Below are 19,416 nucleotides of genomic sequence, written 5' to 3' on the forward strand. Positions count from 1 at the left end.
TTTGAGTGCAACAGTCAATACAGTGCGTACCGTTCACAGAACCACATACCCCTTCCCTTGTATGCACAGACCCCCAATTCCCCTATTGTGTGTGTGTGTGTGCGTGCGTGTGTGCGTGTGTGTGTGTGTGTGTGTGTGTGTGTGTGTGTGGACCTTAAGTCCATATTTTTGTTGACTCAGGCCTACTGATTTCTGACGGAAACAAAAATATTGTTAAAAATTAGACTATTATTTCACTGAAAGTGGTAAAAGTTGAATTAAATTTGTGGCTTTTATGCTATTTAGATTCATAGTTATTCGTTTTCTAATCATTAAGTTGAGTTTTATTAGGCCTGCCGTAGGCTGAGCCTATTACTATACAAATGGAGCGAATTTAAATGACGTGGTTTCCAGAGTAAAGGCTCTTTGTCTGTGCAACTGAGCATATATTCATACAAATCATTCATTAGAGCATTATCCATTCTCCAACCCCTATGTAGCTGAATTTTGAGAGCGCCTCATTGAAATTTATATGAGCTTGGTCGCGAATATCTGATCACAAAAATATTTTAAAAAGCCAATCAGAAAGCAAAGACTCCTCTATGATTGGCTTAGCAGCAGCGATCAGCAGGCGTTCACGTGAACCCGCGGTATCGTCTGCTGTTTTACTTCCGGATTTTATTTTAAGATCTAAAATTGTATTTCAATATTGATTTCTGTGAAATCTTTAGTTGATTTGATTTTTGGGAGTAATATTTTTATTTGCACTACAGAAAATGTTGAAAATTGTGCGAAGTCCGGGAAAAATAGCTTTTTCTCAAATCGGATGGATGACATTGTTATGCTAATGAGCCATGTGCTCAGACTGCAAATTCAATCAAATCTTATTCTGCAAAAAAAGATCGAATCCAATTCATTTTTAGCCCACTTGGGACTTTAGTCCCAGCGGGCTATTGCATTCACTTTTTTTCCGTCGTTCGTACGTCCGTGGACGGAATCCAGTTATTTTGGGAAGTGTTGAAGACGCTTCAAGGTAATGTCTTGATATTTAGTTCATACATGTATCTACCCTAGATACATCTTCAGCCCAAAAACTGGCCCTGTCAGAATCAAGATGGCCAACTGGCAGCCATTGTTGTTAGCCAAAATCAGCACTTTTACACATTTTTGAAGTTTTCAAAGGAAATTTTGAAGACGCTTTTATCAAGTACCTTGATCGTTCATATATATTTGTATCCCCCAAGGGCCCATCAGCACGAGAAAAATTGGGTCGATCGGACTCGAGATGGCTGTCCTGTGACCTTTTTTGTGCTCAAAATTGTCAATTTTGGCCTGAGTCCTGTAGCTTCCTAATGGTTTGCCATTTTTCATTGCCATTTGTGATGGCTATTCTTTGAAAAGGGATCTCTTATACGCGAGACAGGTATATTTGATCAGGCAATTATGACACAATTGGCGGCCATATTGGTGTCATCAGAACTCATTCGTAGGTGGAAGAAAGTTTTCTCACATATTGATACTTAAGCAAATTTTGTTACCACAATCAATTGGAAATGTGTAGCTCATGACATGGTCTATGATCGTGGTCAGTTTCAAGGTCATTGGTTTTTGCATATGGCCACCAGGGGCGTTGAACAATGCAATAACTTAGTATTTCTATATTATATTCGTACCTATGCATATTTTGTTACCACAATCAATTGGAAAGTTGTAGCTCATGACATGGTCTTTGATTGTGGTGAGTTTCAAGGACATTAGTTATTCTATATGGTCACTAGGGGGCGTTGAATAGTAGAATAACTTAGTATTTCTTTATATTGGTGCCTAGGCATATCTTGTTACCATGATCAATTGCAAAGTTGTAGCTCATGACATGTTCTATAATTATGGTGAGTTTTAAGGTCATTGGGCTTTGCATATGGCCACCAGGGGGCGTTGAATAGTAGAATAACTTAGTATTTCAATATCATATTGGTAACTAGGCATATTTTGTTACCACAATCAATTACAAAATTCTAACTGCTGGCATGTTCTATGATTGTGGTGAGTTTCAAGGTCATTGGATGGGGCGTTGAATATTAAAATTGTTAGATTGTTGAGCATCTGAAACCACTTCCCAAGTGGGCATGGTGTCCCTGATCCCTTAGTTACTGTATTGACCAAGGTAAAACAGCAAATCCAATTCAATTTTGTTTTATTGAGCAAATTTCAGAAAATTCTATTCTATTCCGCATTCAAATCATATTTCCTATATTTCTATGAATCGTTTCTTGTACTAAGTTTTGATTGGATCAATATGAAACTTGGGCAAATGATCAGTGGGCAAAGCCTTATAGAATATAGAGACATTTTTGGTTTCGACCCCAAGCGGGTGCCCAAGGGCGATGGGTCATATATTTTTATGAATCGCTTCCTGTCATGAAATTGTGGGTCATTGCCTTAAACAACATAAATTAATTTTTTTTTGTATTTTATCCCTAGGGAGTAACCTAGAGGCTGAGACTTATATTCTGCATATTCAATTCAACTTTGTGCTATTGAACAAAAATCATAAAACCCAATTCAATTTTATTTTATTGAATAAAATTTCATCAAATCAGATTATATACGAAGTGAAGGATACATAAATGATTAATTTATGGCTAATGAGAGATTTTTTTCGATCAGTGAGATCTCGGGTTGTTCTGTATTTTGTACAGTTTCATCTAGTCTAGTAATCGTGGAAAGAAAAATTTTGATAGCAAGTGCCTTTTAAAAATTGATTGATTAAATAACCTTTTGTAACGATATATGGATTAGTTTGCTATTGGGTGAGATCATTTTTGGCATTTTGACAAATGAAGTGCCACTTTTTCTTTTACCTGCATTTTATGTACTGAGTGATAATAAGCATTTTGTAGCATTTTAAGCATTATCTTTTCATTTCAAAGCAAACTTTTCCTTTTCCGTTATTTCCTCTCAGAAGATGAACCAACACCAGTTGTACGGAGGACAACTCGTAGTCACAGCGGTATCTACAAATTCAGGGAACCACCACAACTTCCATTGGTTGTTGACCGTGTAACCGATGGTAAGAAAACGTGTGTTTATTGCGGAGCTAAGAAGAAAAGTCCAGCTGACCTAGTGCGTCATATTCGTGTGCATACCGGTGAAAAACCATTCTCTTGCGAGGTATGTTAAGCTGTGTCAAGTGCCAATTGAATTGTTATCTATATTCAAAGTTGAGATGTTGAGATATCATTTTCGCAAAACATTTCAGTTACATTGTAATAAGCACTTAATAAGAAATTGTGAAAACGTAATAAATTGTTTTTATGCCCTGGCTCAACCAGAGTTGAGAGGGAGCATATAGATTTACCCGCGTCTGAATACGTCGCCGCCCCAAGTGACGTCAACGGCCTAGAGGCGGCAATTGTTGACTGATTGTTTTCAAACTTGGTACACAAAGTAGGGTATCACTTGGGCAATAACCCTACCTAAAATTGGGTCGATTCGATTCAAATTATGGTCACCAGGGGGCGACATGAAAAACAACGTTAACAGCCTAGAGGCTGCAATTGGTGACCGATTGTTTTCAAACATGGTACCCAATAGGATATCACTTTGGCCAAAAGCATATTTAAAATTGGGTCAAGTCAATACAAATTATGGCCACAAGGGGCCAACATGAAAAACGATTTAACAGTCTAGAGGCCGCAATTGATGACTGATTTATTTCAAAAATGGTACATAACTAGGGCATAACTTTGAGCAGAACCCTACTTAAAATTGGGTTGATTCGATTCAATTTATGGCCATCAGGGGCCGACATGAAAAACGACATTAACAGTCTAGAGGCGGCAATTGCTGACCGAAACATGGTGCACAACTACGGTATCCCTTGGGCCAGAACCCTTTATAAAATGGGTTGAATTGATTCATATTTTGGTCACCAGGGGCTGTTAAAACGTTAATGGTATCACTTTGGACAGAACCTTATAAAAAATTGGGTTGATGTGGTTCACATTATGGCCACCAGGGGCTGACATGATAAACAACGTTAACAGTCTAGAGGTCCAGTTGTCGACTAATTTTCTTAACACTCCATACACGAGTAGGGCTGTACTTGGGGCAGAACCCTATTAAAGATTAAGTTGATGCTATTCAAATTATGGCCAACAAGGGAAACCGGTCTAGAGCTCGCAACTGTTGATCAATTTCTGAGCCTATGTCAACGGTCTGGCCGATTGATAATCGTTTGTATGCTTAATACACTACGTTCAAAGCTATTTTTAGCACACTCAAACGCAGTTTCAGTAGCCTGTAATTTCACAACTAATGGGCGAATTGAACGGATTAAGCAAAATATATTTTGTTATTTGTTTTTCGTTATGGTGCAAAAAGTTGAATGCCGTGGGTTTCATATTTTTTGAGAAATTAACCAAAAAGTGTCAAAAATTCGATTTATTTGAGCACATTTTTTTATGCAGCATCATTTACTGTCCAAATTACACATGTTAAAATTCGATGCTCTTTGAATATACCCTCGATTTGGTACAACCGGTAGTATTAGCTGAGGTGTTGAGACACTAGGCTATCATGAATTGGTGTTGGAGCATGAATTCCTGCGTAGGCCGCGGCCTGAGCTAACAAATCCTGAGGCGGTCATGTCATACTGAGTAATTACCTTCTTCTGCCTCACTGCTATTGGCCTCATCAGTCACCCGATATCTTCTTGGTTGTAGGCCTAATTGCCTATTTGAAGAACTTTATCTCATAAAGAGCTGACACTTTGTTCAGTAGTTATGGGCTTTCAATGACGAAACCCCCCCAAAATCTCGGTCATATGTAATTTGTGTTGACCCGGTTAAAGTAATTTTTGAAGTCATTTTATTGATGTTCTATCCGTTTTGGAGCCTGATAATTTGTATTAGTTTGTAAATCGTGGCACAGTGATGAGCGTTTGCAGTCGTGTACAGTCGCGTAGGCATTATAGCCTTATACTCTCGTGTTCATTGCGCGTATGTAATCAGTCGCCATTAACGCGCGCCGCATTGTAGGATGGGCGTTACAACGATTTGCCTTGAGTGAAGATGTAAGCTTGCCCGCCTAATAAAAGCAATCCTATCGTGATATTATTAAGAACCATGTCAGTCGATAATTTTTATTTCATCAACAGTCGACACTGGCCTCAAATTTGCATAAACTTGGTCACTCATAGTTTTAGTTGTTTAATATGTCATTCCAGGGATGTATTAATTAAATGAAAATTTATTTTGTCAGACAAAAATTCCCATTATCAACTTTTCGAAGATTTCATTCTAGTTAAAAAGTCAGTGACCAAAATCAAGTCCTTTTTGAAAAATGTTTTCTTTTTTTATTTCAATGAAATGAATTTTTGTGTACTAGTAGGCCTAGCCTATACATGACAAATTTTTTACTTCACACCAGTTTAGCAAGCCACTGGACCATTGGTCCTTTATTTACACATTGCACACATGTTCTCTAATATCATTCTTATAGAAATAATATTGGGCTCGATACTTCTAACGCATTTACCACTTGTAACTTCATGTGAATTTCAGGCCGGGGCCATTCGAGACTGCCTCATCCTAGGATCATTTCAGGATCAACTGTGTCGGTCCGTATAGAATGGACCTGACTGAGTAACTTTCTGTCAGCTCTTGGGGTAACAAATTGTAACCAATGGATCTATACAGCTGATATTTTGTTGTTAGGAGGGAAATAGGGTTTGGAAATAACATGGAAAATTTCATCCACCATTTTTGAAATGTGATTTTCACAACTTTTACATTCTTGGGTATAAATTTGAATTCTAAATCATATCTAAACAAAAATGTGTGCGGTGTATATTTATCATTTTAAGAGTAAACAATTATATTTGATAAACTTTGGGTACGCTGTTCCCAAAAATAAATAACGGAAACCATGTTATAGTTTCCTCACACACTTAGCTTTCACAGAGCAGTGCCAATTAGGCATTCACAAATTATGTGTCATATATTATGGACTCATACTGGAATTCAATGAAATGAAATTGAAAAGACCATTTCAGTTCATATCAATCCTTTATCATAAATACTTTGTTTCCAATCCCTTCGCTTAGGGGTAACATTATCCGTGCTTTCCTGATCTTGCTTAATCACCATTTACATTTCAATTTTGTAGTTGTGTGATAAAGCGTTCAAGACGAAAGGTAGCTTACATTATCACCAAGAGGTAGCGCATGGCATCATGAACCGAAATAAGAAATACAACCGCCACAAACGCAGGAGAACTTTTACTTTTAGTAAGAAACGTAACGCAAGTCGAATAAGTAATGGTAAAATAGAAAAAACTAAGAAAGAATTCAAATCAGAAACTGCGAATAATAACTTTATCATGTATTCAGAAGAGGGTAAAGGGGATAGTGTGATCGTAAAAATGGGAGCAGACGGACATGAATTCATTGAGAAAGTTGCTGAAATCGATTCATTATCTGTCAACAGTGATGAAACAATTATAGTCTCACAGCCGGATGCCAGCCAGACAGTCAACTCAAACCCGGACACCAGCCATCCTGAGGTTGATAGATTCATGAGAGCCATCGACCTAGGTCTGGTGAATAATACCGGTAATCGAAATGGCGATAACATGGTGACCGTTGACAATGAATTAGATTTACTTGGTACCATGGTTGCAGCCAACAATGGTTTAGAACTGCTCGGTGCAGCTGCCGCAGCTGCATCATTGACAAGTGATATAATAAACGGTGCTAAATTTCATATTGAATCTCGTGACTGCAATGATTCCGGTGCCATTTATCCCTTGAATATGACAAAAGATGAGCGAAGAGCGTGGCAACAGACGAGACGTACATGTCGCTACTGTGGTAAAGTTTGTCTCAAACCAAGTGATTTAAAACGCCACCTGCTGGTTCATACAGGTGAACGTCCTTTTAAATGCCAGGTATGTACAATTTCCATGGACGATTTCACAATACAGCCTCCTCCCTGGCAGCGATATGAACCAATGGCTTTATGCTGTTACAAAAACCAGATATGCAGCCTTTCGCATCCACTGCATGATAATAATGTGTTGAGTGTCTTTTTTATCCAAATATAGACAAGTGGAATGCTAACTATTAATTTTTCGATATCGATCTGACGTGACAATCAATTCTCAAAATCTATGTCTGAACCTCACAACCTGTTGGTCGGCCTTTACGCTGTATTCTGGAGCTCATGGCTTGTAGATCAGCCCTTATCAGCCTGTACCACGAACACTGTCAGTCTCATGACTTGTTCGGCGTCTATGACTTTTTACCCTGACTTAAATGGTTTGATATTCATGGTGGATAAGAGTAGGAATGACCTATGAGAAATGTCAGACTGCCAAATTGACAAACAACTCCTACTTATATCATTTATCACTTGAATATAGTATTTTACAGGTGATTATACGACACACACTTTGTCTATTTAACTATGTAAAACCCCTATTTTACCACAATAAGCCTTTTTACAGTTTCCAGACGCCATGTTTTGGGCACCCGATGGGTTCGCATTATTGAATTTTTGGTCCCTATTGTTCCCCTGTTATATTTTCTTATTTCATTCATATCTCTGGATTGGATTAAGATAGAATCAAAGTAAAAATATCGATGAACTCAGCTGATAATTAACGTTTTTATGATGTTACTCAATACGTTAATAGGGACAAAGAATTCAACAATGCGGACCCAGTGGGTACCCAAAAACATGGCACCTGGAAACTGTAAAGAGGCTTATTGGTTCACATCAGATAGCGTACAACTGCACACCTACAGTTTCCATTTTGGCAATGCCTTCTGGGCTGGTATAGCCAAACACTAAGCTTCTTCATCAATGCCCAGCTCCTAGGCACCAGCTGAAGATCAGCAATCCTCAAACCCTGACCAGTTTTTGTCGTAAGATTATGAAAACTTGCCTTTTCCTTTCATCTGGTCCATTGCTGCTACAGTTATCTGATTCATGATCAGAATACTTGTCTATCCCCATTGGATAGTAGCTAATTAAGATATAATTTAATTTTATTTCTCTTCCATTTTCACTTTTATGCTTTAATTTGAGCTAAAAGATCCCAAAAATTTGATGCAACCAGGTTTTTTTAACATAGGAATAAAACGATTATGTAGATTTACTGATCCACAATTTTGGGGCATTGTTGAAAAATGCCGACCACCATTCGACTGACGATGAGTAAAGTGGTCTTCGTAACTTTTTCTTTGCCCGACAAACCCTGATTTATGAAGATTTGTAATTTTTTTCTTTTTTAATGTGCAGATTTGTGCAAAGGCGTTCAAGGCAAAGGGAAGTATGTTGTACCATCAGAAAGCTCATCATGACATGAAAGTAGAACTCAGTCATGGTTTAGAAGAACGTTATTTACGTCTCAAAACCAGGTCAGAAGAGTTAGAATTTTACCGAGATTTCCAACTGGACAACGATGTATTGCCTGATATGGCTGATGACCAGATGGGTGCCATGACTACTGAAACACAGCGGATGAAGCCACCTGGTTGGTTGGATAGTGGGATGATGTCATCTGCATCCAGTTCTCCAGTTACTAGTGTAACATCAGTACTCACTAATCAGAGCTTAGAGCATCCAAATAGAAGCAATCAGTCATGTTCGCCAGAAAATCTTCCAACATTTGACAAAATGAGCCTACCTATGACATCTACTGAGGTTAGGAGCCTTCCAACATCATCTACGGAACTAAGGAACCTACCTACATCATATCCAGAGCTGAGGAACCTTCCTGCATCATCCACAGAGCTTAGAAGTCTTCCTGCAATATCTGCAGAACTTAAGAGCCTTCCTACATCATGTACAGGGCTTAGGGGCATGCTACAGAGCCATCCTATAACATGTTCAGAGGTGGAGAGTCTTTCTACTCTACCTTCAGATGTCAAAGAGCTTCCATTGGCATCATCACCAGAGCACAGAAGCTATCCCGTATCATCTGTTGACCAAAGAAGTCATCTATCATCTTCATCAGAGCCATCTTCAGATCACTTAAAACAAGTTGCACCGATGCTTATATCGCCTCCTATTGTGCCAGCACACCTACTGAATTCACAGTCTTTTCCGATGGGACATTTCAGGTATGTGATTGTGGTACAATGTTTATTCATTGATCTTAAGAAACTAATATTATATGAAAATAATCAGCAAAGAGCCTGTCCAAGGATTGGTTTTATGATTAGATTTGAGTTGATTATTCTGCATTTTATTTGGAAACCATTTGAATTGTCTTATCAGGCCAGCCGTTAGCTGAGCCTAATATGATACAAATGGAGCAAATTTAAATGACATGGTATCCAGATGAAAGGCTTTTTCTTGGTGCCACTGATTATTCATACAAATCATGCATTCAAGCGTTATCCATTCTCCAATTCTTAAGTGGCTGAGTTTTAGAAATGGCCTTGTTGAAATTCACTGGAGGTTTTTTGCGGAAATCTGAACGAAAAAAATATCAGTTTAAAAAGCCAATCAGAAAGCTAAGTCTCCTCTACGATTGGCTTTGCAGGTGTTTATGTGAACCCGTGGTATTTTCTACTGTTTTTCTTCCGGGTTTCATTTGAAGATTTTAATTGTATTTCAAGATCGAGTTCTGTGAAATCTTTAGTTGATTTGGTATTTCCGTTGAGTACTGTACCCTTTCCTATAGTTTTGCCAATATTTTCTAAATTTGGATTGATCGCCAATGGATTTTCTATATGACCCAGCCCTGTGGTATTGCATTTAGCCAGCGGCAAAATGCGTCATCTTTTTTCTTAGCGTTCTTGCAGTTGAACGGGCTTGGATTTTTTCGCAAAATATTACGAGGGATTTTGGAAGTCGAGAGACTTATTGCTCTCATACCGGTGAGTGCGTTCCGTTTGGGGGTCTCTTTTATCGGAATAAGTTGATTTGATTTAATTTAACTTGATTCATTATTATTAATTGATTGATTAATGGAATGAATTATGCTGCCCCCTCCTAAAGGTCAGCATCGTGGTGGGCAGGGATGTGGTCATTTACTGGGAGCCTGGGACGACCACGTTTTGTCAACGTTGTGTAGGCTTAAATTGGGTCAAAGTTACTACAGGGTTAATCCTTGCAAAATTTGTGAGGGTTGGTCGGATAATTCAGGCAGATAAGTCTCGAAAACTAAAAGATCGTAATAGTAGAAATTTGTCGGTTTTGGCCAACGTGCCCACCGACGTCTCTATTTCAAACTGTTTAGAGCGGTGGCGGCTGTACTTGAACGGTCGGCTTCCCAACTCCGTTCTCCAAGGAGGATCGCTAGTTCTCCGCCACCGTTCGCCGGTCTGGTCCGGCCCACTTCAAGCACCACGAGCACCGGACAGGCATCACCGGGATCTGAACTTCCGGTTGGAACATGGGCGTGCAGTTCGTCTGTTTCTGACGTTTCAAAACATAGTTATCGTCGCTTGACTAAGATTGTGATATTGAAAAGGAAAGTTTTTGTGAAGTAAAATTATGTCAAGAAAAAGTAAAGGCACTGTCAGTGGTGAGGATTCAGACACGCCAGTACCACTGAAGAACTGCGAGTGATAAACTGCGATTCTAACTGATCTAAAGAACATATAACGCCCATCTTTAAGATGGGCTAGGTGCAGATCAAACTATGGCTGTATTGAGAAATATTTTTAATATCACCTAAATTGATGTTGATAACCAAACGAGCCGGACACCAATAGGCCTCAACAGGCCTCCATAAGTCTGTGATATTGATGATGATGATGATGATGATGATGATTCGGCCAGCTGTTTCAGGATAATTACTTTTCCAAAAACACAGGGATGAGAATTCTCCGCAGATCCGCGGTTTCACGGGGATTTCGGTTCTGAAAAATATCATTGTCCAAAAATGATGTAAAAGTATAGGGTGATGATAGTGTCACTCTGCTGGTCCGGGGCGATTGGTAATCGGGTGAACTGTAAAAGTGTCAGCCTACTACTGTTGCCGCGCACATATGTGGCGAACACCTTCAGATATTATACGCTGTGATGATTTTTAGTGATCATTCAACGGTGTATTTTAACGATCTCACGGACACGATTGGCCTGGGGCAAATTGGCACTGATCAGACTCGGGCCAAATTTGGTCCGTGTCTGATTAGAGACCGCGCTAAACCATTCACTAAATACTAAACAATGTTCAAACAAACCGAAGTGGATCATTATCCTGTCTCATTATATATTTTCAGATACAACAATGTACTGTCAACAATTCCTGGCTTTCAGTTTCCCGGTTACCCTCAACAAGTACTCAATATGCAGCAATCAGCTGCTCTTCTCCGTACGCAATACCACCCACTACTAGCTACATCAGCTGGTGCCACTACTGCCGCATTTGGCACGATGATGAAAAATGCTGACGATGAATCCACTATCGAAATGAAACAATCTCCTTTAGTTGATGGCGAAGTGAAAAATCCATTGGTATCAAATCCTGAGGATTATTCAATCGTAAACGAAACTCCAGTTGTATCGAGGTTAAATATTTACAATAACAAAACCAGTGATACATCGGTACTGTTAAAATGTCACTTGTGTGGGAAAGATGGCCGCATGTTTACATCTTTGTTAAAACTGAAATTACACATGTCGGTGCACGTTGGTACGAGTAGTGGTAGTTATCGCTGCTCAATTTGTTTGGCAGGTTTTAAACACCAGTCAATTTTATTGCGACATCTAGGCATTGTACACGGTTGGGACAAATGCGATTTTCAATTGAACAAAGGTGAATGCAAAACTGAATATGAACCGGGTGAAATTTCATCATCTGCTGCAATGGTGGTACCACCATTAAAATCATCTGAATCTGACGTTAAACAACAACCTATTTTCGCCAAAAATGATCAAGTTGCGCTACTCGATGGTGCATTCAGTTCATTTCTAGATGGCACAGTATTCAAGTCGATACCTGATAGCATTGTTTCTCCATTCAAACGATCATCTGTAGCAACCCCAACAACAGGGTTGCCTCTGATTCATCGACCTAAACGAATCGACGGTTTGTTCCGCTGCCGGTTCTGTTGTAAACCATTTTTCCGTCTATTTTGTTTACAACGCCATGAACGTGTTCACACTGGAATCAAAACATGTTTCTGTAAAGAGTGTGGCAAAGGATTTAGTGAAAAACGAAATCTGCGCCACCACATTTTACGTTTTCACTCAGGTTTGAATAAACAGGAGTTGTACCGCATTTTGTCATCTGGGCGTCGGAAATCACGTGTCACCTCTTCACGGCATACTGCAGTGACACTGCAGGGTCTACTGAATACTCAGGATGCTGCAATTGATCTTTCAAAGGAAACTGATTTGCAAGAACCGGAGGAAGACATGGATTATAGTGATGATACTTGTTCTGAAACTGAAAATGTTGACCCTATCAACCTGGAGGATGTAATACGTCAAAAAGATGGCGTCTCTGATGATGTAACAATTGTTATACCATCAGATCCTTGTGATGCATTAGTATCTGATTCAACTAATGGAGATTTGGTACTGAACAGTAGCTTGAATAAAAGTGGGAGTTCACGACGTAAAGCTGCACAACCCATCAAAATCAGTCATAAAGATCACAGTTCTTTAAATGATAGTCAACACCCGCCTAGTGAAAGCCTCCCCTCATCGAACAATTCTCCGCACCCATTAAGCGACAATCACCTCCCACAAAGCAATCGCCTCCCCCCAACCAGTAACAATCTCCACCCAGCTACTAATGGTAGCCCTAATGATATTGCTATCTCCCCAAGTAATAATCCCCTCCCACTGAGTAATTACCCCCTAGGTAGTAAAACATACCCCCAAGATAAGATCAACCTTCAAAATGACAATATCATCCCAAATGATGATAATCCTCTCCCATCATCTAACAGTCCCCTCTTACGCACTAACACCCACCACCAAAATAATAACTGCCTCCCATCTACTCGTGATACAGAATTTCTAAAAATTTTAGAAGACAAGCAGCACTCACTAGTAGATAACAATAATGTACGCGATGAATCTATGGACTTGAATTTATCATCATCACAAGATGATCAAGAATATCAATTGAAGAATGGTAATGAAATAGCAGCAGTTAGTGAAGGAACAAATTCAGGTGAAAATGAAGAAACAAATGTCAATAGTAATAGTGCAGTGAATGGTGAAAAAATCCAACTTTCATGTTCCATGACAGCTATCAATCATACAGTCACTAAAGGTTTCCCCACACCAGCTGACAAAGATGCTTTACCTGTTGACAGAGACTGCACATTTGTTAGAGGAAGCTGTTCATCTGGAAATGAAAGTACACCTGTCGGAAATGATTGTGCACCTGCAAAGAGGGACTATCCATCTACGGTACGAGATTGTGTGCCTGCTAGAAAAGACGTTTCACTTGTAGGCCAAGCTGACCATGTACCGGTTGGACCAAGTGCTCTGTTAGTCACTGGCATCAATGCTGGTGCAGGTGCTTCAGGCGAGGATGATGATTTAGAACCGGGTGAAATAAAACGCACCGATGAAATAGAGACAAATCCACAAACGATCGATAATTTATCTTTCTTATCAACAAGTGGCAGCAGTAGTTTACATCATCAGTTGACAATGTCAATGTTACAGTTGAATGCAGGATTTGGTTCGCCAATGATGACCTACCAAACTCATGTTTCATCAACGGGTATAACTAGTCTAGTTCCAGTTATTACCTCACCTCAGTACCACCATTTAACTCCAGAACATATTAAAGTTGATCCACGGCGATTGAACAGTAATCTTGGCTTATCTAGGACACATTCCAGGTATGTTGATTAATTCATATAAAATATTAATATTATCTTAATAGATCGTCTGTAATGCTTAACCTTTTCAATAGCATAACAACTGCACCTTTCTTGGTTTTATGTATAACAAATTCCTTGTGAAATATTTCACTGGAACATGTATGCCAATCATCAGGAGATTTTAATTCACTGATTTGTCAATTGGTTTGTCTGAATTGACAAAGTATGAGGCTAACAATGCGTGCCTGCTGATGTGTGAGAGTGCTGTGAATACTATCATGGCTGAGTCACTGCTATTAGTAGACTCACTCGGGTGATTACTAACACACACAGCCATGTATATTGTAACCTATATTTGCACACACGTGGCATACTGCTGACGCACATATATACAAATGTGTTAGCCGCTGTGAGGTGTTGAAAGAAACAAAGTAACAAAATAGTTCTAAATAGCTTATGTTAGTAAAGAATGACCTCAAATAAATATGGAACACTCTTATTGATTTTGATGATCTTCAGGAGCATTAGAGTGACAGTTCGGAAAGTGATTATTTAGGTCAGATCGTCTTATTAGACGGAAAATATGGTATGCTGTATCATTAAAGAAGTTTTGGCTCGCGTTAGTGAGCCTATGTCAACGGTCTGGCCATTCGATAATCATTTGTATGCTTAATACACTACGCTCGAAGCTATTTTTAGCACTCTCAAATGCAATTTCAGTAGCCTGTAATTTCACTACTAATTGGCGAATTGAATGGATTAAGCAAAAATATATTTCGTAATTGGTTTTTCTTTATGGTGCGCAAAGTTGACAGCCGTGGGTTTCATAGTTTTTGAGAAATTTACCAAAAAGTTTCAAAAATTTCGATTTATTTGAGCAGGTTTTTTTATGCAGCATCTTTAACTGTCCAAAATAACAGGTGTGAAAATTCAATGCTATTTGCGTTGGAAGAACTTTATGTCGCCAAGATCCGACGCTTTGTTCGGTAGTTATGGGCTTTCAAAGACGAAACCCCCCAAAATCTTGGTTATGTATAATTTGTGTTGACCTGGTTTTGACTTCCATTATGACATCATAACATTGAACGAGGTGGATCAGCTGGTGCGCGTTATTTCACAAACCAAATGGCGGCATGATTGAATAGGTTGATATTCATCATTGCTAGCGCGAATACTGATATTCAAGGCGTACGATATAAGGATTTATTGTGTGCGATGTGTTCAATGATTCATCTGGTTTTGATATCCCGTGCGTAAGGTAACGTTGCATCAAGATATCTGACGAAAATGTGGTTTCAAAATGCGGAAATTTACTTCTGTGTTGGCCATATGGCTGATACTGACAGCATCGAATTTTTAGAGATGAGTCTGATTTACACGTCCGGAATACTTGTTTTATCATCATTAATTGAAGTTATTTAGCATTAGCGATCCGTTTTGGAGCTTGATTATAAATATTAGTTTGTTAACTGCGGCACATCAATGAGCATTCGTGTTGAAAACAGTCGTGTACAGTCGCGTAGGCAATATCGCCTTATACTCTCGTGTTCACTGTGTGTTTTTATCAGTTAGAGAGTACGCTCGCCACGGTATAGGTCACGCGTAACGATGATTTGTCTGAGTGAAGATGTGAGCTACATAAAGCAATCCTATCGTGAGATTATTAAAAATCATGTCAGTCGATAAACTTTGTTTCGTCAGTAACCGGCACTGGCCTCAAATTTGAAGAACTTGGGAGCTTCTGTCCTGATTGGTCCGTATGATAATGAAAAACCTCCAATGAAACCCAGGCTCTCACCAAGTTTGAACCGTATCTTATTTGATCACTCATAGTTTTAGTTGTTTTACATCATTTAAGGGATGTATTACAATTATGAACATTTGTTCAGACAAAAGGCCCATATCAATTTTTCGAAGATTTCATTCTTGTAAGCGTGATACAGCCTATGATTGTTGATGGATTTTCATGAGATCTAGTGGGTGGGATATGGATTTGGTATGGGGTATATATTGGTGACAATCCCCGCCAAAAAGATATAATTTTGTTTCTCGTAGCGAAAAAGACAATTCCACGCCGCATAGACATTTTCACGCCGTGAAGACATTTTTGCGCTGCAAAGTCATGCGCCAAAATGTCAGTAGATGGCATCATGTAGGTATAAGTTATGTCGTCCTGGTAACCTGGAAATTATTCTTTCAGCGTTATCATTTTAGCTGTTTCGACGTTTCGACTAACCAGTTTGCGGTATCTTCTTAAAATGACAGATATTTTGGAAATCGAGAAATAGTTCGCCTGTTTACTGGAGAGCGTTGTTTTCTATCGTCTACAGCAGATCTCACAGCGCATATGCGCAGCAGAAGTAAACAAACATACGTGTCAGCTGTGGCGGATAGAAAACATTAGGTGGTGTCGATTTTCTATCCATCAGAGCTACAGAGGCTCGTATCAGAGTTGTAAATTAATGTAAAAACGATTATCTGTTAGTCCAAAGTCTACAGTATATATATAATAACTAATTCATTATTTTAGATAATTATTCTATATATACTATTGACATTGGATAAACAGATTATCATTTTTACATTAATCTACAACTCTGATGCGAGCCCATGTGATCAGTGCAGGATCGTTCAACTGCTGTGGTGGATAGAAAATAGGTTTCTTTTCTACTTTCTATCTGTCAGAGCAGCTCGTATAACTGCTGTGATGGATTGAAATTAGGTTTCTTTTCGATTATTTAACCGTTCAGAGCCGGATCTATAATGCAGGGCTTTCAATTAACGTTGATCGGTTGGTTTTCGTTCGATAAACATATTTCAATTATTTCAAAAGTATTTTTGTGTGTATTATTAACTGGCAAATGAATCTCATTTCTTTCCTTTTTAATTATTTTTATGTTTTGGAAATTATTTCCGGGTTTCTCAGGATGACGTCATTTACATGTACGTGGCTCCAGTATTTCAGTATTTTGAGGACTTAAGTATCAAATTTATCATAAGCTATGGGTTCAAATCCCACTATAACCATGTTTGTGCAGCATACGAAAAAGGTAACGGGCGGAATCAAGCGGCTTGAGGAGTAATGGGCAGGGCGGATACGGGCAGCTTGAGTGCTAATGGGTTAAGGATATATTTGCTGTATCTTTCAATATGCTTTGATGTATTGTCATAAGTGGTTATAAAAAAAATACTGCATGGCAATAAGCACCATATTTATGAAGTTGTTAATGGTATATTGTAGGTTGGATGTTGTGTATGATCCTAAGAAGAGTGAGGCAGCATGCAGACCGGTACTGTTAGATGATGGACGTTCTGTTTACAAGTGCACTTATTGCCCAAAAGAGTTCCCAAATTATTCTGATATTAGACGACATATTAGTTTCCATGAAGGTAACCTCGATACAGCCAGGGATGGATCCAAGGGGACAAATATGGCCTAGGCCAAAACCGCTATTATTGCCATGATACATTTCACAACCTGGCTTAAGAAAGTTACACATACAGTGGCAAATTATTGCTGATGATTTTTTTCTCGCTGAGTATTGCTGCAAGATTCTTATATCCTATTATATATTGCTAATAATGAAAATGATAAAATTTATAAAGCGCTGTAATTCTGGAGTCAGCAAGCAAGGAAAAGTACTGTCTTTAGGTAAGACTCGAATTAGATAAATGACATAGTGATGTTATGTTAAGGACTGAGACTCCAATTAGATAAATGACATAGTGATGTTATGTTAAGGACTGAAGGTTTTATACCCTAGATTCATTGGGTTGGCATCTTTCCCCTTGATATTGAGATTTTGACGTTATTAGTGCCTCTCAACCACAGTTTTGAATAAGGCCTTAATTTTTGGCTGTGCCTTCAACCCCCATGGTTTTGGTAGAAAAGTACCACTGATCCCTCAGTCATCATTATGATATATGACAGCAAGTGTCCCTGGTTCCACGATTGTGGTGAGTTTCAAGGTCATTGTTTTCAGTAAATGTTCAACAGGGGCATTTGATATTGATATCATCCAATTTTTGGTTTACCTTTGTCAGCGATATGAGGTTGGCATTGAGCCAATTCATGTAAAATCGAGGTAAGTTTTTTTTTGTGAGCATTTGTTTCATTGGTTCTCGGCTTAAACGACGTATAATCGATGCGATTGAAGACGTGGCGAACCTCCGTCGATGTACATGGTCAACTGAGTTAAAATTCTACGAAAAACTGTTTTTGGCGGGAAAATTCTTAGCTCTCTCGTAAAAAATTGCAATGACCTCGATTGGGGGGCGTCGTCTCTACGAGCGAATGGGATTGGCTGTTTTTGGGATATACGGGGAATTCCGGCGCTACTAAAATGATTATGGGAAAGCCATAGAATGGCGTACGTTTCATTGGACTAGGTGCCGTATACGTGCAAATTTTAAATGCTCATTGCTGGTGAGGATGTAATTATTTCACACACCCGCCATAGGTATTGTTTCATTTTAATACCCGGTGATTGTTTTGATTGACATTGAAGTGTAAGCGAACATTCACTTACACGAGGCCTCCACCTGTGCGCGCGGAGTGCTTCACGACACACGCATAAGTTCGTACAGTACACTACTCAAGGTGATGCTGTAACGCGTGCGCGTTTGACATAAATTGTAATTTCTTGTGTGTTTCTGAAAATATTAAGCAGCAAACTAAAAGTATAGGTCGAGGTCTGAATATTGTAGTCGTAAATTCCAGAATTTAAAACGATCTAATAACCCATTTCTTCTGTACCGGTACTTTAACTTCCGCGGCCTACATTGGAAGAGGTTTCCATGACCCAATATTCAGCCACCCTCTGATATGTGACATCATATGAATTTTAGGCCATCCCATATTAATGGTCTGTTTGCCGTAACCCGACTGATCCGACTTCAAAGGTACCGAATGAAAACTTTTTTTCTGGGATTCATTGAAATAGATTTTATTTTCGATAAAAACGGCCGACCGACCCACTGCCTAGATGAGCTACGTATTATATATGTTTGAATTCAAGTGTGCATCGTGTGAAAACATGCCTTGTCAATGTGGCCTAATTTAAGTTTTCCAGGAAACTGGCAGTGTTCCAATAAGCTGCCATTGATTCTCGGTGTACTCTTTAATGACCTCCGAAGTCTCCGTCCGAAATCTCCGGTTGGCTCCACACAAAATCCAAATCACACCACCTCGACAGAAAGGAGGTTTCGGAGACTCCAAAAAGTCACGTGACCAATAAAAGAGTACAATTGGAGGCAAACGGATTCTCCGATCTGATAAAAGAGTTCGCCCATAGTGAAAGCTGGTAACGTAAAACCGCGCACATATTCAATATACTGTTTCATTTTTAACACAGAGATGACGCTCTGGACGAAGTTATAATTTTAGAATAATTCTCGAAATCTACGCTAGTAGACAAATTTCCCGTGCACAAGGTAGATGATTTTTGCGATATTGTTTCCATGTAAAAAGGTGATAAATTTGTTTTTTTTGCCCAAAAATTTAGCAAAAAAAAATTTTTCCTACCTACCGACTCATGCTGAAAAGTTGAGTCGGTGTTATGGCAAACAGACAATTATTTTGGGATGGCCTTATTTGAATATTTTTTTCATATTGTGAAACATATTTTTTT

General features: G+C 38.9%; 1 protein-coding gene across 2 annotated transcripts in view; it reads left to right on the forward strand.

The window, feature by feature from the left end:
• The window catches only part of LOC141906705 (uncharacterized), a 49,640-nt gene that overhangs the window by 24,090 nt on the left and 6,134 nt on the right, over window positions 1-19,416 (forward strand). Inside the window, exons 3-8 of one of the 2 annotated variants that reach the window (XR_012619395.1) lie at window positions 2,942-3,150; window positions 6,148-6,927; window positions 8,283-9,106; window positions 11,219-13,804; window positions 16,713-16,729; window positions 17,028-17,176. Coding sequence is in view for 1 of the 2 variants with exons in the window: in XM_074796007.1 (XP_074652108.1) it covers window positions 2,942-3,150; window positions 6,148-6,927; window positions 8,283-9,106; window positions 11,219-13,804; window positions 17,028-17,176 (4,548 nt within the window). In the remaining variant the exon portion in view is untranslated. The remainder of the gene's footprint in view (window positions 1-2,941; window positions 3,151-6,147; window positions 6,928-8,282; window positions 9,107-11,218; window positions 13,805-16,712; window positions 16,730-17,027; window positions 17,177-19,416) is intronic. The other variant, XM_074796007.1, reaches the window with a different exon arrangement.

This window comes from Tubulanus polymorphus, chromosome 6, assembly GCF_964204645.1.
Source record: "Tubulanus polymorphus chromosome 6, tnTubPoly1.2, whole genome shotgun sequence".
NCBI lineage: Eukaryota > Metazoa > Nemertea > Palaeonemertea > Tubulaniformes > Tubulanidae > Tubulanus > Tubulanus polymorphus.